Raw genomic sequence first — 26,857 nt, 5'->3', positions numbered from 1 at the left:
TAAGATTTATTAATCAGAAGTATGTTTTGCACAGTAGAGTTGTAGACTACATAGGATCTAAAATCTCTCTCTAATTTACCTAATTTAGTGCAATATAGGTGCACACCCCCACAATATATGTTCACATACGGTTTACCCTTTATTAATTTTAACAAAAAAAAAAAAAAAAAACTATATAATCATCTTGGTAAATTCACTAATTTCTATACAGTCAAGTTTTACGTAAATTTAAATTAGTTATTGAATAACCTTCTCAAAACTTTGAAAATTTCAACAAAAATTTAGTTTTAATGTCATTTTCCATCGAAGTTCTATAAAATTTGTATTGATTAAACACATCTGAGAATACCTTTTTTAATGATTGCAAGAGGGTAAATATTTGTTCAAATTTAAAGTTAGAGATTGCAATACTTAAATTTAAAGTACAATTTGGCGAAATTAAAAAGTTTAAAATACCAATCGATATAAACAACTTAATAATATTAAGAGTAAAAATAAACTAATTTCTAATCTAAACTTATCAAATATAGATGTTCAAATTATTTTTATTCTTAAATTTTATATCTCATTTGATAGTCGATTTGTTTTTGTTTTTTAGTTTTTAAAAATTAAGTCTAAAAACTATTTTCACCTCTAAATTTCTTCATTTATTATATATTTGTTACTAATAATTTAAAATATGATAAACCAAACCATTGAAAACTAAAAAAAAAAAAATAGTTTTTAAAAGTTTATTTTTATTTTTGAATTTGATTAAAAATTCAACTCTCATATTTAATAAATATGCAAATTATTATTAAAAAATAGAGAAGAAATAAACTTTATTTTCCAGAACCGAAAACTAAAAAATTACGAGATGGAACTTTAACTATTTATTTATTTTTTTTAGAAAAAGAAGAAGAAGAAATCATTGCTTCTTTTGCTCTAAACATTATCATATACATACCATTATTTTGAAGACGTTTATCCGGCAAGTTATTGTTGGTTTCTATCATCCATATCTCCCTACCTTTCTTTTATATTAACAATGAATTGCCATTGTCATCAATTTAAAACTAACAAATATTTTACAACAAAATGGAACATTTGATTGAACCGTACAACATCGAAAAGTAGAAAGTTAAAAGAACAAAATATCAAAAGACAACAAAGCAAAGAAAGTAGGTTGTGTATAAAAAGCGAAATAAATTAAACAATAAAGTTACCTTTACCCCACCCTACTTAAAAAAAGGATTTTTTTTCATAATTAATAATAAAATTAGAATGGATGATTCCAAATAACTTTATATCCACCCACTATTTCAAAAACCTTGAGACACCATATACATCCACTCCTTAAACAAAACACTCATACGCACACTAACACTGTATTACTTTTCATCTCACAATAAAACAAGGATTCTTAAAAAGAGGGTGTTTAAGTTAGACGTTTGAAATTTGAGTGGGTCTTGTTTCTTCGTATTTTTGGAGCTCTAATTTCTTCTTTTTGTTGTGCTTAATTTCACCATAAAAATAAGACACAAATCCCCAAAGATTGAGTGCCAAGGAAACGGCTTTTTCCGCTTGGAACTTCTCATTGAAAATGATGACGGCAAGAATCTCCGTCACGGGCAATAGCACGGCGATTACTATCCCTGAAAATAGAGACGAGGAGCTGAAAATAACTCCAATTGCTCCCAAGAAGAATGCTTGCCAAATTATGGCGCTCAATACTAATACCAAATAGTATCTAAACTTTCCTAATCCAAATTCTTCTGCCTCCCTTGGAATCACCTATATAAAAATATATATATATATATATAAATTAACTAAAAATAAAATCGTTGTCAAACGAGGGTTCAATTTAATAAATTTTAATTACCTGGAAATCATTGTTGATTAACATGCCAATGGTGCATACGATAGTGGCGAACAACGACATAATTAACTGAAACTCAAGGACTAAAGTGTATGTAATTTGTTGACGGGCTTTTCTGTACGTCAATTCCACAAGCGGCAGAACGAATCCGTACATAATTGCGGCGGCTACCGTCATCAGGAACCCCGCTATGTAGTCTCTATTGGATTCTCCGGCAGGACGGTCACCACTTGTATGTAATGCCAAAACTGCCCCTCCCATAGTAAGCAAAACGACGGCGTTAATCGAATAAGATGTGAATTTCTGTTTCACCAGCAAGAACGCGAAACCCGCCGTGAAGGCCAGCTGGCACGCAATAATTAAAGCCGACGTCGAAACCGGTAGCCGAGCGACTCCGTAAGCGTATAAGTAATCGTCAAAGCCGGTGAGGATGCCGATGACAGCGGTGGCTAAAAATAGCCTTGGTTTCATGAAGATCATCTTCGCCGAGTCAGTAGATACCGATGGGTTCAGGGCGGCGACACGACGGCGATTGATGTAACTAATTATGAGGGGGATGAAAATAATTGGCCATCCGCCGGTTTCTAGAAAGCTAGAGAGCCAAACACGCTTTCCGCCGTGAACGAAATATAAACGCATAACCAAAGGACCGCCGCAGTTACCGACGGCCAATAAAAAGCAATTGAAAACAAGAAGAGTTCTTTTCATGGCGGTGGTGTTTTGTTGTGGTTGTTGTTCTTTGTCCATCGTTTTCGCCGGAACGAAGAAGTCTGTGAAATTGTGAATGCGTTTCAAGTGCAAGTGTGTTTATTCGGGTATTTAAGAACTCAGAGAAAGTGGGGACAGACAATTTATTAATCAATAAAGGTGGAAAATAGAATTCAATGCCAAACAGAGAGTATTTATTTTGTGTTTTTCTTTTTTAAATAAAATTTTTATTTAGTTTCAATACCAAATAATTAGTGTTTGATTTGATGGGTAATTATTTTGTTACATTTTTCGGGTGGCAAATCCATTTGGTTTTATTCAATTAAAAACCAAACAAATTAAGATTAAAATGTATACGTAATTGTAAAATTTAAATGGTATATTTGATAGATTACTCGATATCGATATTAAAGTTTAATTATAATTAACTAAATCTTAATATGAAATACATACTATCAACCACATATACAAGTTAAATTTATGTTAAGAATTATCATAGCTGTTGAGATAATTGTTGTACATTGTTGTTTTAGAAAAAAAAAAAAAAAAAGCATTAAAATTAAGTAAATTAAGGTTTGATTAATTTTATATTTAAATTTGAAAAAGTAGGCTAGTGTGTTATGATTAGTAATGTTACATTGATTTGATTATTATTAATGACTAAATAGACCGCTATCAAAATTTGTATAATTTATTATCGATAATTTATATTTTTAGATATTTATTTAGAATGTTGTGTCATATATGTGATTTCAACATAAATTTACATTAGTTTTTAAGTATAAGATTATTTGTTAAATATGATAGAAATAAATGCAAATTTTCTTTTCTTGAAAAGTGGTTTTAGATAAAAGACAAAATTGGTGGCATTAAACTAATCAATTTGAAAATTTAGGATGTAAAAATTGGTTTTATGAGAAATATATTAAACATATAAAATCAATTTTAATTAATGTTGAGTCTACTTTTAAAAGCTAACAGTGAGAATGAACATGTGATAAAGAGAGTGATACTAACCAATTTATTCTCGTTTAATCTTATCAAGTATTTAAAGTAGGTAAGATTTTTACGTAATTTCAAGAGAAATTTCAAACAAAAGATTAATTTAAAAATTAAAAATTTGTTAGGAAATAACTTATTCAGTAAGAATTTACCATTAAAAGATACTAGATCAGAATAAATTTTATAAATAATTAGAATAAAACGTGTGATTAAGAAAGTAATTCTAACAAATTTATTCACAATCAATCTTACCCAACACTTAAAAGTGATTAAGATTTTTCCTATAATATTATCAATACTCTCGCAATAAATAATTTTAAATTCAATTTTATGACATATTTATAAGTGATTTTAAAATCAAAATTATCAATAAAATATTTTACTGCTATTATAACTATTGATGAATTCTTAAAATTGAGATATCAATGTCTATATATATTTTAATGATAAGATAATAGCAACATTTTGAACGAAATAGAAAAAAGAAAACAATTTCATTTTAATTAACTTTTTTTAACGGGGGTGACGACCGGTCTGGAACTTGGAAGGTACAAAATTCAAAGTGCAAAGGAAGAAGACAAATATTTTTTCAAGGATTGAACAGTTAAAATTTTTTAATTTGAAAAGAATTTACGCTGACGGTCACCATTAAAACAAATAATTGCATCAATACATAAAAATATATTTTAATTTTTATGTATTTATACATAAAAATATAACAATCCAATTTTTTTTAAAAAAAATTTAAAATAATTTAGATGCAGGCCATCCAACCTTTAATGAGATTATGTCATGTAGTACCATTTTTAAAAATATATTTTTAAAATCTGAGTAAAAAAAGGGAGAATATGAAAATAAGTGCTCTATTTTTTTAGGTAACTTTTTTTTTTCTTCAATTTTTGTTTGTTGTTGTTGTTTTTTTTTTTTTTTTTTTTTGTATTACGTGAGTTTATGAGCAAATTTTAATTTGAAACCGTTGAAGATGAAGAGTTTTTGGGATTTTTGGAGTCCTTTGGACTTCTTTCTTTTGCCTTTTTTTTGTATTGAAATGAATTGAATGTAATAGCTACAACCCTATTTCTTATATACACTCATTATCCTAATATGGTTACATAATAATATCACACTTGGCATTGATTGATTGGTGGAGAGCAAAACCAATTCTCAACAGAATGGTGGTGACTCACCTTCTTCTTCTTCCACCTTTGCTTTCCCTTTTCCATTTCCATTTTCTGCCCTAACATCCCCCCTCAAGCTGGAGGGTTCTTCAAGTACTCCCAGTTTGGCTCGTAATGTATAAAAGTGTGAGTTGTTGAATGATTTGGTAAGGCAGTCAGCTAGTTGGTCGGCCGAAGGTACGTATCGAATAGTGATGTTACCTTTTAGAACATGCTCCCTGATAAAGTGAAGATCAATATCTACATGCTTAGTTCTAGAATGAAACACCAGATTGGCAGCTAAGGCTCCTACCCCTAGATTATCACACCATATGGTCGGTCAAGTGTTTGACTGCAACCCCATCTCACCTAGTAGTTGCTGAAGCCAGAGGACTTCAGATGTAGCATGAGCAAGTGCCTTGTATTCAGACTTTGTACTCGACCGTGCAACCACCACTTGCTTCGTCGAGGACCATGATACAATGTTATTTCCTATAAAGGTACAGTAGGCAGCCACTAATTTCCTGTCATCAAGATTGGATGCCCAATCAACATCTGAATAGGCAGATATATGTAGATTCGGGCTTGGTTGAAAATAGAGTCCATAGTGTTTTGTGCCACTGACGTATCTAAGAACTCTTTTAGCTGCCTGCCAATGGACATCAGTTGGAGTTTAAAGAAATTGACTGAGTTGGTTGACAGCATAGGTGATGTTCGGCCATGTATGAGTTGAGTACTGAAGGGCGCCGATGGTGCTTCGATATATATAAGGTTCAAAGAGGGGTTGTCCATTAGTCTTTGACAATTTTCTGCCTTGGATAGTTGGCGAGAGCATCGGTTTCACATCCGTCATTTGAAGTTTATGTAGTAAATCATCCACATATTTCGACTGGTTAATCAGTAGGCCGGAGTCTAGATAATGAACTTATATTCCCAGAAAGTACCGAAGTTGGCCCAAGTCCTTCAGTTCAAATTGTACATCAAGAGTTTCTATAAGTTACTCTGTTAATCGAGAATTGTTACCTGTGATAATGACGTCGTCAACATAAACAAGAAGGAATATGACAGAGCCCTTCGTGTGGTAAATAAACAATGAAGTGTCTGATCTAGATTGATAGAATCCCCATTTGGTAAGAACTGAATTGAGGGTTGTATTCCAGGCTCGTGGTACTTATTTCAGGCCATAGATTTCTTTTTCTAATTTGCAGACATGGTTCGGGTAATGAGAGATGACATACCCGGGTGGTTGACTTATATATACATCCTCAGCTAGCTTTCCATTTAAGAATGCATTGTTGAAGTCAAATTGCCTACGAGTCCAGCCGTGTGACATAGCAACACTGATGACTACTCAGATTGTTGAAGACTTCACTACCGGGCTGAATGTCTCAAAGAAGTCGACTCCATGATGTTAATGAAAGCCCTTTGCAACTAGTCGGGCCTTGTATCTCTGTATTGTGCCATCTATGTTCCGCTTGAGTTGAAACATCCATTTGTTCCCAACTATATTTTAAGATGGAGATGGAGGAACTAGTGTCCATGTATTGTTTCTCATGAGAGTCGTGTAATTCCTCATCCATCGCTTTCTTCCATTGAGGAGTTGCAAGTGCAGCTGTAATTCTTGTAGGCTCTGTTTGAGACCAATCAGTGCTTTTGCTTGTTATCTAGACTTTTGGTTTAAATATACCAGCTTTGGCTCGTGTAATCATCGAATGAGTGGGAACAGGTGAGGGGCGAGTGGAGATGGTGGGCTTTGGTAGGCTGGTAGATGTTGAAGTATCAGTAGGATGTGATATATGTGGTATAGTTGGATTATTATGTTGGTTTGAGTTGGTTTGAGGTAGGGACACTGGTGAGTGATGGGTGGGGCTCATTGTCGGGGAGAGATTTGGGTTGTGGTGAGATGCATATCCTGGTGAGATTGTCTGGTTTATGGAGTTTGGAGTATAGTCGGGATTAAAGGCTGGTGTTGGATTTACTTGGAGGAAGGACGGTGACTGAGGCAGGGTATTGAGTATAGGTTGAAGGCTCGGGATTAAGGACTCAGTGATGGGAGCAGGTATGGGAGGGGTTGTCGCCTAGACATTCGTGTTGGATGATGGAATGTCAACGATCGTGGGGTTTTTTGTTGTAGTGATCGTTCTGTGTGATAAGCTTGCACCGATTTGTCTAGTTGATGGACTCTCTGCAATCATTGTGTCTTTGGCCTTCGCAATCGTTCTAAACGATGGAGACTGAGCGATCACTTTATCTTTCGTCTGGGCGATCGTTCTATACGATGGGTGTTGAACGATCGCATTGTCTGTCGTCTGGGCGATCGTTCTAAACGATGGACGCTGAACGATCGCGTTGTTTGTCGTCTGAGTGATCGTGCTAAACGATGGAGGCTGAGCGATCGTGTTGTCTGTTCTCTAGGCGATCGTTCTAAGCGATCGTGGTGTCTTTCTTTTGGTCTATCATTTGGACGATCATGTTAAACGATGGATGTTTAGCGATCGTTTGGTCTGTCGTCTGAGGGATCATGGTGCACGATTGGGATACAAATGGGTAGTCACTCTCATTAAATTTAACATGTCTGTTGGTGTAAATCTGGCCTGATGGACTGAGACATCTGTACCCCTTGTGATATGAGTTGGGACCAATATATGCACATTTCTTCGAGTGTAATTGGAATTTTTTTACTGTGATATGATCGTAGGTAAGGGTAGCAGGCACACCCGAATGTCCTGAGATTAAGAAAATCAAGATTAAAACCAAACATTATAGCGACGGGTGATTTACCATGCAATACTGTGGTAGACATTCCATTAATGAGATAGGCAGCTGTTGAAAATTCCTTCCACCAAAAGGACAGAGGCATGAATGCCTGTGCAAGGAGGTGAGTCCAGTTTCAATAATGTGTCGATGCTTGCGCTCAACTCTGCCATTTTGTGCAAAAGTATAGGGACATAATTTTCTGATTAAGATATCTTTGGACTCACAGAGATGGTGTATCTGTCATACTTTTTCCCATTATTTGATTGTAGCATTTTGATTCCAGATTTGAATTGAGTTTGGATTAATTGATGAAAGTGATTGAACGCTGCCAATGTCTCACTTTTCTGTTTCAGAGGATATATCCACATATATCGACTGTGATCATCCAAGAATGATATATAATATCGATATCCATCAGTAGATTCAATAGGGGTTGGTCCCCATACATCTATACGTATTAATTCGAACTTATTGGATGCTCGAGATTGAGAGTTAGGAAATGGTAAGACACTTGCTTTTCCCAATTGACATGAATCACAAAACTCTTTTCCTTCATTCGATTTTACTGGTAAATTACATTCTCTAATAACATAGTCTAGAGTTTTAACTGATGGATGTCTTAATCTTCTATTCCAGACAACTCTTGACTCAACTACATTTATCCTAACTCCTGATAGAATTAGGGCAGTCGAGTTGTTATTTTTATAGAGTAGTTCCTTGTCTCTTGGTGTTGTCTTGTAGTACTTCAACCCCTCATAGTCGATATAATCCTCTGTCAAACTCCCCTTTCAGTAGTGTTCTGCCCGTAGCCTTGTCCTTAATGACACAACAATCAATGTGAAATTCAATAACCACAACATTATCATGAGCTAACTTGGATATGCTAATCAGATTCTTTGCTATATTAGGCACACATAGGACATCATTTAGTATAAATTCATTCCTTCCATCAGACAAACATGATTGACTAGTATGAGATATGTGTAATTGTTCACCATTACCTACGGTGACCAGTTCATTACTTCCATACTCGGTTGGGTTGTTGATGTTGTTATAATCTGGAGTGACATGGTTAGTAGCTCCACTGTCAATGTACCAGTTCGGATCCGCTATTGTCTCTGATGTGGCTATAAAGGGGTCTGAGGGTTGTGATGATGTGAACATGGCAGCAGCATTATTATTGGGGCCAACTGACCCATGATTTCCTCTGCCTTGTCCAACACTTTGAGATTATTCCTTGTCAAACCGATGATAACATACCAAGGCTGAGTGATCGTACTTCCCACAAACTTAACATGTTGGTCTATTTGAGTTGTTATTTCGACCTCTTCCTCGACCTCGGCCGACTCCTTGTCCATTGAATGGATTATGATTAGAGTTGTTGCCTTTGGAGCTGTTCTCCTACTGCCTATTCCCATTGAATAAGGGATTGAAATGTGGCTTCCCTTCATTTGTATTCCTATTAAATGCTACATTAACAGAAGGCTGCTGTGCAAAGGAGCTATGTATTTTGATAGAATTTTGGTGTTCCAATCGTTTTTCATAAGAGAGATGTTCGGATTGCATATCTAACCAAGAAATACCTAATTTACCTTGGATGCCTACGACAACAGAATTGTACTCTTCATCAAGGCCAAGAAGGACTTGTGAGATTAGAGCTCTTGTCAACACAGGGCTGCTTGCCTATGCAAGGTTGTCGGAGTACATCTTCATCAACTTGAGATACTCACTCATATTCTGACTGCCTTTTCTTGTCTGTTGGAACAGCTGCCTTAAGTAGTCTTCTTCAACTCGAGATTGAACACCGAATAGCTCCTGAATGGCTTGCCACAGTTATTTGGCATTCTCGTATCCCATGAGTTGAACTGCTACATCTGGAGCCATGGAGTTGTACAACCATCCTAGCAAGAGTTGATCGACGGCAAGCCATGCCTCATATTGAGGATTCAGTGACCGTTCAACAGATGAGCTGACTCTGTCATCAATTACCATTTGAGAGCTAGACGTTGCTTCAGAAGTTGTCTGGATAAACATTGGTGGGCAGGGTATTTGTCCTGAAAGATGTCCTTCGAGCTTATAGTTTCGGAGGATAGGCAGCGCGAGTGTCTTCCACAGCATGAAGTTCCTACATTCGAGCTTTGTGCTGGTGAGCTAATTCAGGGGTGGTGTGGTGAACTTTATCGGTTCGGCGGTGGAGGAATTTTCGGTGAGTGTGGCGTCATCTATGGGGCTCTAATACCAAGTTGAAGATGAAGAGTTTTTGTGATTTTTGGAGTCCTTTGGACTTCCTCCTTTTGCCTTTTTTTGTATTGAAATGAATTGAATATAATAGCTACATCCTTATTTCTTTTATACACTCATTGCCCTAATATGGTTACATAATAATACAAAGAATAAGAATATTACACTTGACATTGATTGATTGGTAGAGAGCAAAACCAATTCTCAATCGAATGGTGGTGACTCACCTTCTTCTTCTTCCACCTTTGATTTCCTTTTTCCATTTTCATTTTCTGCTCTAACAGAAACTTTAGCATAAAAGAAATAAAAATCAACCTCGAATGCATTTTCAGGTTTATAACAAGGTGATGAATTATTATTATTTATTATTTTTGGGGAGAAAGTTTGTTTCAAATTCAAAGGCCGAAATGAAAAATTATTAAGATACGAATCGCTATATTAATTTGAAGTTGGTGGGAGAGACTGTTTTTCTTTGAAATGAGAAAATGATTATGCGGTGTTTCAATTATTTGAATTTTAAATTGGTCTTTCAACTTATTACTTTTTTAAACTAAAATGGATATCAAATCCAAAAATAATTCTTACTTTTATTTATATCTTCCGTTCAAAACAATGTCAAATCATCCATTATGTTGAATTTTTAAAAGAAGGAATGATGACTTTCACCAATTTTTTAAAACATATTAATAATTTGTTAATCATTCAAATTCTCATATTAGAAAAATCGAATGACCTCTTATTTCTTATAAGATAAATAGTTTTAAGATAAAATCTCATATTATCTAATATGGTATTCGAGTTCATAAAATCCAAATGGATATTCGGTCCAATAAAAGAAAATTGGAATCCGATCAAGAATGATAAACTCAAAAGAGATAAAGAACATGTTGAGAATCCCAAATTGGAAAAACCAAAAGTATCTCAAATTGTTTTATAAGATAGATGAGTTACATCTTCCATTATCAATTGATTTTGAGATAAATTTTTATGCTATCGAATATTAACTATTTATAGTGTCACTCTTGATTTTAGTGATTATATATTATCATTTTTACAATAGGTTGAGAACAACTATTCAAAATTTAGGTACTTGGTGTAAGAAACCACTCACTCTAGGAATTCAATGGGTTACACTTAAACCCATTAATGTCGAGGCAAAAAATACCAATAATGGTAAAAACAAGAATGGTGAAATGTGAAATTTTCTTGGGAAATAATTAATTGTTAGAATTGGAATTAAAATAAAAAAAAAGGCATTTATAAAACTGAGTAGTGGGTATAAATTTTGATAGCTATCACCAAAATTCAAATTGGAAACAATTACTGAAGCGCATCTATACCTATATGGTTGCTTTCAATTTCCTCCACCCCTTTAATTTTCATCAATTATGCCATTTTCTTTGTTTATTAATATTTAAATATTTATAGTCACGCCCCAGCGTTGACTAATTTCAGTGGCTTTCAAAGTAAGAGTTTTGAAGCCTTTAAAGCCACTATTGATTGTCCCTTTCTTTTGGCTTATATGCGTTAGTTGAAACTTATCATTCACCATCTTAATAATTATATCCTTCAACAATTACACTTCTTTTTAGAAAGAAATTTTCTTTTTTATTATAACGATTTTAAATAGTTAAATTATTAAAAATATTTTTAACTATAACAAGATGTCATTATTTATCCGTAATAAAATATCCATCACTGATATCAATAGAGGTCTATTACAGTTTATTACATTTTATTATATTTATAAATGGATTAACTCATTTTTCTTTATTTGAAAATAATCATGTTCTTTGAGGTTTTAAAATACTTTTGGTCCTTGAACTAACAATTTAGTCCCTAAAAATTTTAATGGATAACGATTTAGTCCTTCTACATTTAAATTTATAACAATTTGGTATGTAAACTTTAATAAGTAATGATTTAATCTTTGTACTTTATAATTTGTAAATTTTGTAAAAATTTATGGATTAACTTATTGCTTTCACGAAAGTTTTGGGTCCTATTTTTAAATTTTTTAATCATTATTGTACTTTTATTATATCACTTGATATATCAAACTTATCATTATATCAATTTAAACTTCAATCATTAATTTATGACTTTCATTTCTATATCAGTTTTTTTGAGACCTTAAAATTTAAATCAAGAGAATTTATTAGTTAGGAATTTACTTAAAACCATCCATCAAGTGTATATTACAACTAAAATGATTTGATTTCAAAGTTTGAACCTCATAATTTATCTTCACAACTCCCTAGAAGTAAAATATAGTAGATGTTTTTATCGTTATCAAGCCAAGAGTGAAGATAATTGAAGAACTCAAAAATAGGACCACTGACCTCGGGATTTTAAAGAAAATATGTTTATTTAAAAATTAGTTTGCTGGAAGGAGAAAAAGATGTCTACCAGGCATGGGTGCCACGTGCATTAGTTGCCAATTTTACCTCACAAACATTCAAGGGATTTATTATTTATTTATTTGTTATTATTATTATTATTTGATTGAGACTTTCTACTTATATAACCTAAATAAATATATATGAAAAAACATTAAGTTGACTGTCACTCTAATTACGGATATTAAACGAAAAGCACAAATAGTAATGGTAACAACAAGATACCAACACAAGTAAGTAGATAAAGACACAAAAATTGGTAATCCATTTCAGTGAAATCTACCTACGTCTGGGAGACAGTGTACTCGAGAAATATTTATCTACTAATATTAATAAGTTAAATAGTTTATAACGTAGTACTTATTTGTAATACACGGCTACTACAGTGACTCACGTAGAATCCAACTCACTGATCACCTAAACTCCCCCTAGATGTGAGACTCCCTCTCAAATGCACTTAGGCTCCCCCTTAAGTTTGATAATATTAGTGTTGAACACTTCGGCTTCTGACAATGTGTAAGGCTCCTCTCAACGTTGTTATCATATCTTCTAGTCGGAAAACTCCCTTCACTGATTAGTCTTAGGATCCCCGTAATATGGAGAACTCCTTCTCCGTAGCTGAGTCTTAGGCTCCCCCTTAAACTGAGAATCCCTTCTCATTAGCAATGGCTAGACCGTGAGAATCCTTCTCAGTAGTGATGGCTTAGGCTCCCCCTAAGACCATGATTATCTTCAATCTGTTGCACTCAACGGATGAAGAACTAGCACAACGAAATATAGTGAGCAAAGAGCAAGAACACAATGATGCACAGTTGGACCACAGAGCAAGAAACTTCTTGCTCAATTGACAAAAATAACAACCTTAAATGATCAGCAAAATTCTCCTTTGATAATCAAATTCAAGAAAGGAAACAAATCTTGATTTGAAAAAGATAAGTTGTGCCTCAATAAAGAAAAATATCGAATGGTCCAGGGAGCCTAGGAGTCACAAGCGGGGCAAACATCTAGAGCGAAAGTATCATCTCATTTGCGAGATTGTGCATCGAGGGGATGGGATCGTCACGAAGATCGCTTTGGAGCACAACATTGCTGATCTGTTTACAAAAGCTCTCACGCCTATACTTTTTTTAGGGTCACCTATAGAGCATGGATCTACAGGACCTTCTGCGGCTAGACTAGAGCAAGTGGGAAATTTTGTACTGGGCCTTAATGCTCCATTTTATTGTTTTGTACTCGTTTTTATCTTGTACACCTACTCGCTTTAGGACAAGTGGGAGATTGTAGGGGCTGATGCCCTAAATCTCGTAGGGTCCTGTAGTTTGTAAACACCTATATGAACAAACCTTGTGATGTAATAATATGAGATATTTTCTTCATTGTTGTCTATGAAATATGAAATATTTTAGTTGCATTTACCACAAACCAATAAACTAAGATCCCTAGTTATCGTTGTAACTTAAGCATGTATGTGCAGACATACAAGTGGATCATGCCTTAAGTGATAACCTAAATGGTCTGTAGTATATGAATATAGGAGGAAAACCTTATCCTGGTGACACTACGGATACGATTCGCTTTGTAGATGTTACAAGTATTGTAAAGTGCTACAGATGGTCAGATCCTGATTATTCATGTGAAGACATGCGAGCAGGGTATCCTATACAAAGGAGTTTGTATAAGACCGAACCACGAAATGTTTAGTCTTGTTATATAACGCCGTTCATGACATAGACTTTCATTTCACTAGGATGACCATAGGTAACATGACCTTAATCTTGAGTGAGTTAGGAACTACTGTCTATGAGGACAGTCCTTTGATTTGCATGGGTGCAGTGGCCAAATGAAGACAATACTTGATCTTGAAGAACATCTATAGCTGAAGATGAAGAGTCGAACTATAGATGAGTGATGCTTCAAACTTAAAGTAAGCAATGCCCAATATTGCATCTTTATTTAAGTGGGCGAAAAGATGATTGAATTTTCTAGAGATAACCTTATTGTACACATCTAACCCGTGTACCATCGTGTAGAAAACATGCATCTTTAACTTGTTGTGTTGCCTCAAGTAGGGATGAATATCTTTAAATTGTTATGTTGCCTTCAGTAAATATGAACATCTTCAATTTATTGTATTGCCCCTCAGTAGAGATGAAAAACATCAATTGTTTTTGTAGCGCCACACGTAGGATGATTGTGCCACTTCTTTTTTATGGACTGAACTTAAATTTATTGTCTATGTACCCTTGAAGAAAGGGATCAAGTCATGAGGTAGTTCAGAAGGATGTCTCGTTTTTTGCTTTTTTTTTTTCTTTTGTTCTGGACTGAACTTAAAGTTTCCTTCAAGCTGCCTATGTACCTTTTACAATGACAAGGATCAAGTCATAACGTAGTCTAAAAAAATTTATTTTTTTCTCTTGGGCCCGTTCACTTTTTAAGTTCATGGGGGTCAGAAGCAACATGCAAAGTAGGCTCTTGCGATAAAGAGCTTCTACATTTAAACTTCAGAAACTCTTATTTATCATGACTTTGACCATCCTCTTCATTCATAAGATTTGTCAATATGATGAACTTGGCTTCACCATCATGGAACCTTCTGTCTTTATATCAACAGACAAATTTTTCTTCATATGTGAAGGGACACGAGTGTGAATCTTCTCGTCATTATTTTTTTTTTCCATGAAGTGGTCTTACCTTCAAGGTTTTCATCTTTATTTTATGTTGATCGCTTGTCATCTTAAGGCGATCAAAAGCAGATGTTAAAGGTTGATCTTTCTTTGATGTGAAGATACTTAACCTCTTGAAAGCTGAAGTTCAAGTTGCAGTAGATGTTGGACATTGGCTTTCTTCTTCTATCGGCCATACTCAATCTTTTGAAGACTGAAGATTGAGTAGTTGAAGGCTTGATACGATCAAAGATAGAAATTCTTTGCTCAATTTCTTTTGAATCATCGACTTCTTCAGTAGTTATATGATTGTTGTCGACTTCTGCTATGCTGACAGTGTGACATGCAATAACTTCTAATACTTCACCTGGATGATTATCGAGGAAGCTTCTGTTAATGGAGACTGGAACACCTTCACTTCCAGCTTTATTTCGTTAATATGAAAATATAACTATCACAATAACGTTGCGTTGGTTGACTTTTGTAATTACCTATACGGGTCGATCCAACATCTATCCTTCTTTGCGGCCTCAGTCCATCGGTCCTTGAAGATCTGCATTTCTAAGGAAGATTGCATCCTCACCTACACATTTTAGGATACATTACAAGCCATAAACAACCTACTCGAAATCGGAAAAACAAAAATACTGGGATAGATTGGAGTAACTTACTTTTACTCTATTATCCACTTTGGGTTCCTGCAATAATTGAAGACTAAGCTAGGTCTCAAAATGGAAGAAAATGGAATATAAATTTGGGTGAGTTTAGAGTTTTCAGCAGACAAACCGATCCATCAAAGTTTGACGAGTTTTTCTTCAATGAAGGAACTGAAGCATCAGAATTCAGCTGCTCGAATGGGTAGTTCAGTTTAGTGCCATAATATACACCGGATAATTTAATGCTAAATGAAAGGTAGTTAAAAATCACAGTAAAAGTGAGTGCAACAAGTGACGACTTGAAGTCCTAAATTCACAAGATTGTGTCATCTTTGATCTATCTCTCGCATGCGGTGTTGTTTATGATTATCGCATGCGGTTAGAATTGCGTTGATCGCAAAGCTCTTGATCGATTGTCACATGCGTCGTCATTGCGTTAATCGTCTCTTCATTATTGATTGACAGGCGCAAGACGACGTAGATGCATTGTTCATTTTATCTTTGAGCCATGAACGCATGCGTGACTTGATTTCCTGCAAAACAGACTTGAAACATTCTTTTCTACTATCGCAGTGGCGTCAGTGGGTATATTGACGAAAATTTATAATTCTCGCATTTCTTAGCCAATTTCCATACTATCGATGCAACTTTTCTTCCTTTTGGCCGCAATATCTAAATAAAACAGTATAAATAACTTGTATTTCTACAGGTTATCAGTTACTTTTTCGACCCGAAATAAAACAAAGTATTTATTGGGGATGATGCCCTAAACTCTCATGTCCTGTAGTTTGTAAACACAGTTTTGAACAAACGCTTGTGACGTATAATATATGATATTTTCTTCACTTATTGTTTTTTAACATTGGATGTTTTATTTGCTTTACCACAAACCAATAAACTAAAATGCTTGGTTGTCATTATGTAACTTAAGCATGTATGTGGAGACATACAAGTGGATCATGTTTTAAGTGATAACCAAAATGCTCTGTAGTATATAGATAAAGAAGGGAAACCTTATCCTGGTAACGCTATGGATGCGCCCCGCATTGTAGAATAGTTACAAGTGTTATGACTTGCTATAGATGGTTTGAACCTGATCATTCATGAGAGGACATGCAAGCGAGGGCATCCTATACAAAGAGTTTGTATAAGATCTGACCACGAAGTGTTAACGTCACATTATATAACGTCGTTCATGATAGAGACTTCACTTCACTAGGATGACCAAAGGTAACATGCCCTCAATCCTGTGTGAGTTGGGAACTCCTGCCTTTGAGGGCGGTCCTTTGATTTGCATGGGTGCGAGTAGCCTGATTGTCGACTCAAACCTACCACTTTGGGGATTCGTTTAATTTGGGAGTTGGGAGCTCAGCTACAAAAGATGGAAGTCACTTCTTCCCTGAAGCAGGGGTAAGTAGATAGATTGCTCCCTTAAGGACTGATCCCGGGGCTTTAACGATGTGGTGCCACACATCTTCTCATGGCTCGAGAGGTCTCCACACATAGTAGGACTATGTTGTATTGTTCAATAGAAAGATTCGTGGTACTTAAGCATTTAGATGTATCTACAGGGGCAAAATGGTAAATCGGTCCAACTGTACTTATAAGCATCTATGAAGGGTTATTATACTGTTGATTGGTTATATCCGATGGACATAGAAATATATCTGTGGTAAGAAGAGTTCAGCTGTTGGTCTTTAGTGGAATGCCTGGCAGTTAACAGATGGTGGATCTCATAGCTAAAGAGTTTAGTCAGCTATTCACATACCGTTAGAGCTTTGAGCCATAGGTCTATAAGGTCCCCTTGGTAGCTTAATGGATTCAAGTTGAGAATTGGCTTTTGGGTCAGTTTGAAATGTTCAAATTGACAAGAGGGAGTTCGATTATATATGATATGATTGAACTAGTTAATTATATATGATATGATTGACTTATGTATGAGATACATTATTTGGAGGAAAATTGATATAAATAGGATTTATATCTAGTGGAGGAGAAAAAAACTATGGTTTATATGTGATATTAAACTATAGATTAACGAATATATTATGATTATATTTATTTTTTTAATTGGACAATTATACGATAATTGTGCCGCCGTTTTTTCCGTAATCGTGTGATAGTGGAAATTTTCAATTAGTTTTCGTAACTGAAGAATAAAATGAAAATCGTTTTCATTTTGCAAGAGATCATGTAATTCGCTCACGAAGTGTATACTGCCCATCGCATAGAAAATCGAGAGACTATACGATAGCTCATTGTTGCTACATGATCGTATACACGCGCGCCTCTTTCTAAACGATCGCCTTTTTCTAAACGATCGTCTAACTCGAGCGTTTACTAAACGATCATCTATACGATCGCTGCCTATTTCCTACACGATCATGTACTTTCTTCTAAATGATCAAGCATTGTCTATATGATAGACCCTACTCTTCTCCCACTTGCTTGGTCGTTGTATACGATCTTCATATCCTCCTCCCCTCTACCAATTCCAACAGAGCCCACTCTTTGGATTGTCACACTGAGAATATCGAGGGTTCTAAGTGGTGGTGTCATCCCCATCTTTTCTGTTCGTGTGGAGGCCATTCATGAGTATACGAACGGGTGTTGGTAAACGATTTCCTGGATGTTTCAGTGAGAGCAAGAGCAGCAGTTCGTTGGAAGAGAACAAGTTTTCTGTGGAGAAGTGTTCCAACTGGTACGTATCTCTTCTCTTTGTTTATTTGTTAAAAGCATGCCAGTAATTTGTAGTATAATGCATATCTTGTCTGTTAGAATGTAAATGTGGTAATTCTATCACAATGTATTTGGAACAATCCGCTTCCGCTCAGAGATACTCTTGTATAAGAGTTCCTTCAGTATTTGTATCGAAAAATGCTACTTTTCGTGAAGAAGACCACATAAGGGAGCACAAGCCCCGCAATAAGATTTTGTTGAATAACCCAATACCTCAACTAGAGTCATTGAAGTTGGATCATCTAGTAGGTTAAATCCACATCAAGTGTTGGAGGAACCTCGATATAGTGGGAGGGTTGTGAACCCACCTATTCATTGTAGGATTGTATCAATTGCAGTGGAAGCACAAGGATCATCTAAGCATTCAAATTCACTAATTTTGGCATAAAATAAAGCATGCTTCTGCAGAAAAAATGGGTTTCAAGACATACCTCTTGTAGAACTTCTTCAAAGCTTCTTCTCCAGCTGCAATCTTCTCCATATCTTGTTGTAGACTACCTCAAGATCTTCCCCACTATTCTCTTGGTGCTCTAGATTGAGTTATGGGACTAAAAACAAGCTTGAATCAAGGGGTGAAGGAGAAAAGCTCACTACAACAACCTACGTTGAAGAACCTTTCTTCAAACCGAATTTGCTCTCAAAATTCTGTAGATTGCATGCTCGATTTTCACTCCAATCTTCTCATTATATTGTAGATCAACATACAAAGAGAAGAGCTGCATGAGTTACAACTCATGCTTGGAGAAGACAAGGCAAATGACTGCTTCATGTGTGAGCTAGTTAAGTGATGGATAATGGAAAAACCCATTTTTCCATTTGTGTTTTAGTTTTCTTTTCCTTTTTCAATTTTATCCAAAAACCAAATTTTGATTTAAAAAATCTATTAGATTTTAAAAAATGAAAAATTAATTAATTTCATAAATTAATTAATTAATTAATTTAATATCAAATATTAAATTAATTTCAACACATATCCATCTTTATATATTTAAATCATATTTAAATATATAAATTCTCCTATACCATTTAATTAATTATATCTCATATAATTACTAATTCCCTTAATTCTAATTTGAACGTTTCAAATTAACTTATCACGCTATTCTAGAGCTAGTCCGTTACGAGCTAGTAGGAGGACCTCACGGACCTATAGATCATGGGCTCCAACGATCCAAGATTAATTAGCTAAACTCATTAGACCAGATTAATCTCCATTCGTTAACTAATGGGTCATTCCACTAAAGCCCATAGTTGCACTCCCCTCACTGTAGATATATTATGTCCACATGATTTAACCAGAATCAGCAAGTCGACCCTTCACAGGTTGTTCATAATAACAGTTGGGTCAAATATCTGTTTTACCCCCGAGATTACGTCTTATTCCTCAAGTCCCTACTGATCTTCTAATGAACAACTAGTTTGTGATCAATTCACCAAACCAAACTCTCTCAACCCAGTGAGAGGGTGGGGCCCCTTGTTCAAGACCTGGATTCAGTACTTGAGAGAACAATCTTTCTCCTATCCCTAAATCGGGTAGGCGTGAACTCCATCTTGTACCCTATATCCTCAGCTATCTATCCGGTCTTACCCCTGAAATAGGAGTCTTATTGAGTCGACGTTGTTGAGCCAACCCTCAACTATGCAAATCTAAGGGCAATCCCGAATAAACAGGAGTTCATAGTTAGCTCAGCATTAAGATCCAGTTACCTAGGTCATCTAGGTGAAATAGTCAGTCTTAAATAGTAAACAGCATTATAAAGTAAAAGTGACTTATTCCTTGGTCCTGATCTTATGCAAACTCATTGCATAGGATGCCCCCACTCCTCATGTCATAACATGTACGAATTAGGATCATATCATATGTAGTACTTTACAACTCTTTGTAACAACTATAAAGTAGGTTGCATCCAATTGTGTTACCAGAATAAGGTACCCAACCTCATTCATGTACTATAGATCATTTTGACTATTTACTCAAACCCGATCCACTCTTATGTCTCCACATAAAGTTCAAGTACTCATACAATAGTCATGGGTCTTAGTTTATTGGATTTAGACTTTCATACAATTTATGAGATCAATAACAAGTATATTGATAATAGAAAATGTTTATCATTTTACAAACTGAGAGTGTTTAGGACATAAAACCCAATAATACTCCCACTTGGACTAAAAATCTAGTGGATCAATATATATAAATATATACAATGTTGAGTTTACATGGGGAGAATAAAATGTACAAATACAATAAACTAGGGCATCACAATACCCATCAATTCTCCCACTTTCCCTAGTGATACAAAACTCGTAGACCTAGTCCTACTAGGTGACCCTCGAACACTTTAGCCGAGAGGGCCTTCGTAAACGGATCAGTAAGTTGTTCGTAATCTCGGTTGGGTCATAAAAACCGTTTTACCCCCAAGACTACATCTTGTTCCTTAAGTTCCACTGATCCTCTAATGAACAATTGGTTTAAGGTCTAACCTAAAAATCGAACCCCTCTTGGGCCAAAGAGAGGGTGGAGCCCCTTGTTCAAAACTTGGATTCAATACTAAAAGGAACAACCTATCTACTATCCCTATAAAGGGTAAGAGTGAATTCCATCTTGCACCCTATGTTCCCAGCTATCCACCTAATCTTACCTCTGAAATGGGAGGCTTACTGGGCCAGCGATGATGAGCTGCCCTCACCTATGCAGATCTAAGGATAATTCTAAGTAAACAGGAGTTCATAGTTAGCTCAGGATTAATATTAAGTTACCTAGGTCATCAATTAACGAAATAGTCAGTTTTATACATAAAACGACATTTAGATTGTAAAAAGTGACTATTTCATGGTTCAGTCTTATGCAAATTCAATGCATAAGATGCGCCCACTCACATATCTCTATATGAACGATTCAGGATCACATCGTTTGTACTAACTACAAAGTGGGCTGGATCCATAGTGTCCCTAGAATAAGGCGCCCAACATTATTCATATATTATAGACCATTTTGGCTATATATTTGAACTTGATCCACATTTATGTCACTACATAAAGTTCAAACTACATTAAATAGCCTCAGGACCTTAGTTTATTAGATTCAAGATTATAATTTCAATAACAATTTTATCGAAAAACAAAATAGAATATGTTTATTAATTTACAAACTACAAGTTTTAGGATATAAAATCCAACACTTCAACAGGCTCAACTTTCTTTTGGGAGTCTGTCGTTTGAATCTCTTGTTGGAACCGAACAACTACAGGCTTGAAGGTTCCAAACTAGACCATGCTTTCTCTTTGATCATAAGAAGCAGACGGTGTTAGAACCCTTAAAGTTGTCACTATGGTGGCGTGATTTATTTGAGCTATTTCATCCAAATCTAACTCAATCTTCTTTTCATGAGCCAACTTCAGAATTAGCTATTTCAACACGAAGTAGTTTTCCACTGGGTGGCTAATGACCCGATGATACTTATAGTAATTAGGATCATCTACTTTTCTTACTTGTCCCGGTTGCTTTCATTTCGATACCTGAATAAGTTTTTTCTTTAGCAGTTGCTCCAACATGTTTGCAACATCAGAATCAGGTAATGGATAAACCTTCTTCTGTCTTTCTTTAAGAGTTGGATAACGCTTCTCGGCCTCATTTTGTTTTCTTTCAAATTTTGTTTGTTTTCCTTTAGAAGAATTTCATTGGGGTTGCATGAATGATCATAGATTCTTTGGCACTACCTACGATCTTTTCAGTACCCTTGGTTTCATTCTTGTGCTTTGTTCCTTCAGGGACTAGAAAATCTTTAGTTCCCCTGTTGGGGATGCTCAGCTCTATGTCAAGAGTGCATGTTACCAATGCATCAAATGTACGAGGTTTTATCCCTTGTATGATGTAGAGAAGCTCCTAGTGTGCGGACAACTCCGTGAGTCTATCTTTGCAATCCAGACTTAGAGCTCTCCATCGGTTGATGTAGTCGATGACTGACTATCCCTTATGTTGCTTAGTGCTTGTCAACTCCATCATGCTAACTATACCCTAGTGCTATAAAAACGGTTGAGGAAGTCTTTTTCCAACTGTTCCCAACTCTAGATCAGTATACCAATCGAAAACATTTCATTTCAAGTCTGAATGAACTGCTTGACTAGCAGATCTCCTCTGGTTCCTGCATTTTCACAGGTTTCGATGAAGTGAAAAGTATGTTGTTTCGAATTGCCCTTTCCATCATACTGCTGGAACTTTGAAGGTAGATACTTAGCAAACATTCTCAGGTTGTTGATTCTCTTAGTGTATGACTTGGAGTACCTAAATGAAGTCGGAGACGGGCCTTTATATTGAGGTTTGATGGAGTTGGTGATCATATCCTGTAGTTACTGGAATGACAAAGAGGTAACAAAATTTGATTGTGTAGGATTGTATCAACAGCAGCGGAAGCACAAGGATCATCTAAGTACTCAAATTCACTAATTTTGGCATAATATAAAGAATGCTTCTGCAGAAAAAATGAGTTTCAAGACATACCTCTTGTAAAACTTCTTCAAAGCTCCTTCTCCAGCTGCAATCTTCTCCATATCTTGTTGTAAACCACCTCAAGATCTTCCCCACTATTCTCTTGGTACTCTAGATTGAGTCGTGGGACTCAAAACGAGCTTGAATCAAGGGATGGAGGAGAAAAGCTCACTGCTACAACCTTGTTGAAGAACCATTCTTCAAACCAGTTTTTCTCTCAAAACTCTTTTGATTGCATGCCTGATTTTCACTCCAATCTCTTCATTATATTGCAGATCAACATGCAAAGAGAAGAGCTGCATGAGTTGCAGCTCATGCTAGGAGAAGACAAGGCCAAGATGTTGCTTCATGTGTGAGCTACTTCAAAGATGGATAATGGAAAAACTCATTTTTCCATTTTGTGTTTTGATTTTTCAATTTTCCAATTTTATCTAAAAATCAAAATTCGATTTTATAAAATCTATTTTGATTTTAAAAAATGAAAATTTTTAATTAATTTCATAAATTAATTATTAAATAAAACTTAATTAATTTAATATCAAATATTAAATTAATTTTAACACATATCCATCTTTATATATTTAAATATATAAATTCTCCTATTTCGTTTAATTTTAAAATTAAACATAATTACTAATTTCTTTTATTCTAATTGAACGTTTCAAATTAACTTATCACGCTATTCTAGAACTAGTTCGTTACGAGCCAGTAGGGGGACCTCACGGACCTACAGATCATGGACTCCAACGATCTGTGATTAATTGGCTAAACTTATTAGACCAGATTAATATCCATTCGTTAACTAATGGGTCATTCCACTAAAGCCCATAGTTGCACTCCCCTCACTGTAGATATATTATGTCCACATGATTTAACCATAATAAGCAAGTCGACCCTTCACAGGTTGTTCGTAATAATGACTGGGTCAAATATTTGTTTTACCCTCGAGATTACGTCTTATTCCTTAAGTCCCTACTGATTCTCTAATGAACAACTGGTTTGTGATCCAATCACCAAACCAAACTCTCTCAGCCTAGTGAGAGGGTGGAGCCCCTTGTTCAAGACCTGGATTCAGTACTTGAGAGAACAACCTTTCTTCTATCATTAAATCGGGTAGGCAGGAACTCCGTCTTGCACCCTATGTCTCCAGCTATCTATCCGGTCTTACCCCTGAAATTGGAGTCTTATTGAGCCGGCACTGTTGAGCCAACCTTCAACTATGCAAATCTAAGAGCAATCCCGAATAAACAAGAGTTCATAGTTAGCTCAGGATTAAGATCGATTTACCTAGGTCATCTAGGTGAGATAGTCAGTCTTAAACAGTAAACAATGTTATAAAGTAAGAGTGACTTATTTCTTGGTCTTGATCTTATGCAAACTCATTGCATAGGATGCCCCCACTTCTCATGTCATAACATATACGAATTAGGATCGCATCGTATGTAGCACTTTACAACTCTTTGTAACAACTATAGAGTAGGCCGCATCTAATGGTGTTACCAGAATAAGGTACCCAACCTCATTCATATACCATAGATCATTTTGACTATTTACTCGAACCCGATCCACTCTTATGTCTCCACATAAAGTTCAACTCATACATAGTCATGGGTCTTAGTTATTGGATTTAGACTTTCATACAATTTATGAGATCAATAACAAGTATATTGATTATAGAAAATGTTTATCATTTTACAAACTGTGAGTTTTTAGGACATAAAACCCAACAGATTGTTACGATTGATGTTCCTGCAACACGGTCTTCCTTTTGTTATTGGCTTTGACAACAGGAGTTTGACTCGACTCAGTAGCTTTACGAGCTTGCATCTGTTCTCTTAAGGCAGCGATTTCATGATCTCGCTCCTTTACAGCTTTCATTAGAAAATTTATCTTCCTTTCCATCTCTACCATGGTCGACTTAGCCGTTACATCAGCCGTTATGACAGACACTATATCAAAGTGTGATTGCTTCTCTTATCAATCAGAAGCAGTCACAAAGTTGTCAAACAAGGGACTTTCTCTAATGGCGATCCCACCTTTAGAAAATTCAATAAACTATTCCCGAATTTTCTCCGTAGTGATATAGCCTTGTTCTTGCTTATACAAAATTTTCTTTGAATGACTGCAGGTGACAGGTCTCATGCAAGAGTCGCTTGCAGCAAGAGCTTTGGATGCAAATTTATTTGGTGTTATTTTTTGATTTGTTGACTTGGATGATGAGAGAGAGATGAGAGGTAGAGACGTCCCACTGGGCCTGCCATTTGTTCGCACGAGGTTTCTGGAGAAACTTATTTCGTGGAGTTGAACTTTATATTTGTATCAATTTTAGTGTAGCAAGTACAATTTCTATCATAATAATTCTTTGATGTGTTCAAAATAAATTTTAATATTTAAACTGGTGATCTTCTTGGATGATCAACCTTTGGGCTTGTTGACCTTCTTAGATGATCAAATTTTGAGCTTGTTGATTTTCTTGGATGATCGGTCTTTGGGCTTATTGATCTTCTTAGATGATCGACCTTTGGGCTTGATGATCTTCTTGGATGATCGATCTTTGGGTTTAATGATCTTCTTGGAGGATTAGTGTTCGCACGAGGCTTTTGGCGAAACTTGTTTCGTGGAGAACTTGAGTTGGTGTTGATGTTGATGTTGATTTGATGCGATGTTGTTTGACCTCTAGTACTTGATCCTCTTATTTTCTCTCGGTTGAATGTTTACGCTTGATGTATAGTAGTAGAGCGTGTGAATGTTCTTGAGCTTGGACTTTTTGAAGAATGCTTGTATCTTCAAATAACTTCAGTCTTCAAGTGTGGACAACTTCAGGATGTTAGAGCGTCTTGTGATTGCTAGGAGAATTCTCTCTAGGTCGTCTAGAGTTTAGAGTTGTTGACGCCCACAAATGAGGAGAGCTCCTCTATCTATAGAGTCTCTGGTGGGCCTCATAGGCTTGGGTTTGGTTGGTCTATGGGTCTGGCCATTGGGCCTGATTAGTTGGACTTGGGCTTAGTTGGTTCAAGGGTCTAGCCTTTGGGCCCAATTATTTAGATTTGAGCTTGGTTTGACATATAGGTCAAATTCAACCCATTTTTGGGCTTAGTTGGACTTTAATCCAAATAATAATATCAAATTAGGTCAAACTAATCTTATCTGATTCAATGGTTATGATAAAACATGTGGCGTCATTAGAATTTGTCTTCACCTTCAATTTCAAATACAACTCCTAATTGATCCCAAATTTGACGATTTGAAATTTTGTCATGAAGGACGTGACAATTTGTGATTGGTCCAAAATTTTTCATATAGTTACTTTTAACTTTTAGTGTTTTAAAATTCACGTTTAATTAAAAGCTTCTATGAGACATAAATTTGAATTGATATCATTAATTTTTAAAAATTTTGAATTTATGAGAAACTTATTCAACACAAAATAAATAAAAATTACGAACCTGTCAAATACAGTTTAGAATTAAGTAACAAAAACAAAATGGATAACCCTAAATGGACTTCGCCTTAGGGTATTCTTGAAAGACTCTGGAAGTGTTTGACCGTTTCTTGTATAGCATAGTATTAGATTTCCATTAAAATATGGTTATTTTCACGTTTTCATAGATTCGATATCGATATGAAGGATAAATCGATATTTTCATTATATCGTAAAAAAATTCACAAAATATAATAATTAAGCAATAAAATATCACTAATGTAAATATAATATAAATAATAGATATGTTAACTTATTTTAAAATCATAAAATATTTATTTATTAATTTAAATTTATTTTTTGAATTTTTAGTTTTTATTATTTTTCAGGAATATCCATCCAAATCAAAATTTTAGCAATATTTTCATAGAAAATTTCGTTCGTAAAATTAATATTCCATATTTTTGTGGACATCAATATTTTAAATATTGCTCGTAAGGTATGATTAAAATAAACAGTTCTGAAATTAGGAAACAATGTGATTGCTTTTAAAAGTTTAAGAAGAATAAGGACAAATAAATTAAAAAAATAATTAAAAAAAAGAAAAGAAACTTACTTGCACTTTGAATATCACTGCTGAATCACGAACAAACCAGCATTGTGATATTATCTCAGAAAATAATAATAATAACAATAATAATAATAATGATAATAATATGAGAATTTTTTTGGGGGTAATATTTGATAATTATGCAGGAGGGAAGTAAT

General features: G+C 35.0%; 1 protein-coding gene and 1 long non-coding RNA gene across 2 annotated transcripts; both read right to left on the bottom strand.

The window, feature by feature from the left end:
• Nucleotides 1–1,221: 1,221 nt before the first annotated feature.
• On the bottom strand, nucleotides 1,222–2,769 carry LOC120075882 (purine permease 3-like). Its single transcript, XM_039029616.2, has 2 exons — nucleotides 1,862–2,769; nucleotides 1,222–1,773 (listed from the first exon to the last, which is right to left on the bottom strand). The coding sequence occupies exons 1-2, from the start codon at nucleotides 2,603–2,605 to the stop codon at nucleotides 1,423–1,425; spliced, it is 1,095 nt and encodes a 364-aa protein (XP_038885544.1). The 5' UTR covers nucleotides 2,606–2,769; the 3' UTR covers nucleotides 1,222–1,422.
• Nucleotides 2,770–15,180: 12,411 nt separating this feature from the next.
• On the bottom strand, nucleotides 15,181–15,753 carry LOC120076616 (uncharacterized). The gene is made up of 3 exons (XR_005481583.1): nucleotides 15,572–15,753; nucleotides 15,457–15,483; nucleotides 15,181–15,368 (listed from the first exon to the last, which is right to left on the bottom strand). It is a non-coding gene; the product is annotated as an uncharacterized LOC120076616 (long non-coding RNA).
• Nucleotides 15,754–26,857: the final 11,104 nt, after the last annotated feature.

The sequence above is a fragment of the Benincasa hispida genome, chromosome 4 (assembly GCF_027475165.1).
Source record: "Benincasa hispida cultivar pf3 chromosome 4, pf3_genome.v1.1, whole genome shotgun sequence".
Lineage (NCBI taxonomy): Eukaryota > Viridiplantae > Streptophyta > Magnoliopsida > Cucurbitales > Cucurbitaceae > Benincasa > Benincasa hispida.
The sequence above is the reverse complement of the archived record's forward strand: the minus strand, read 5'-3'. Positions and strand labels throughout refer to the sequence as shown.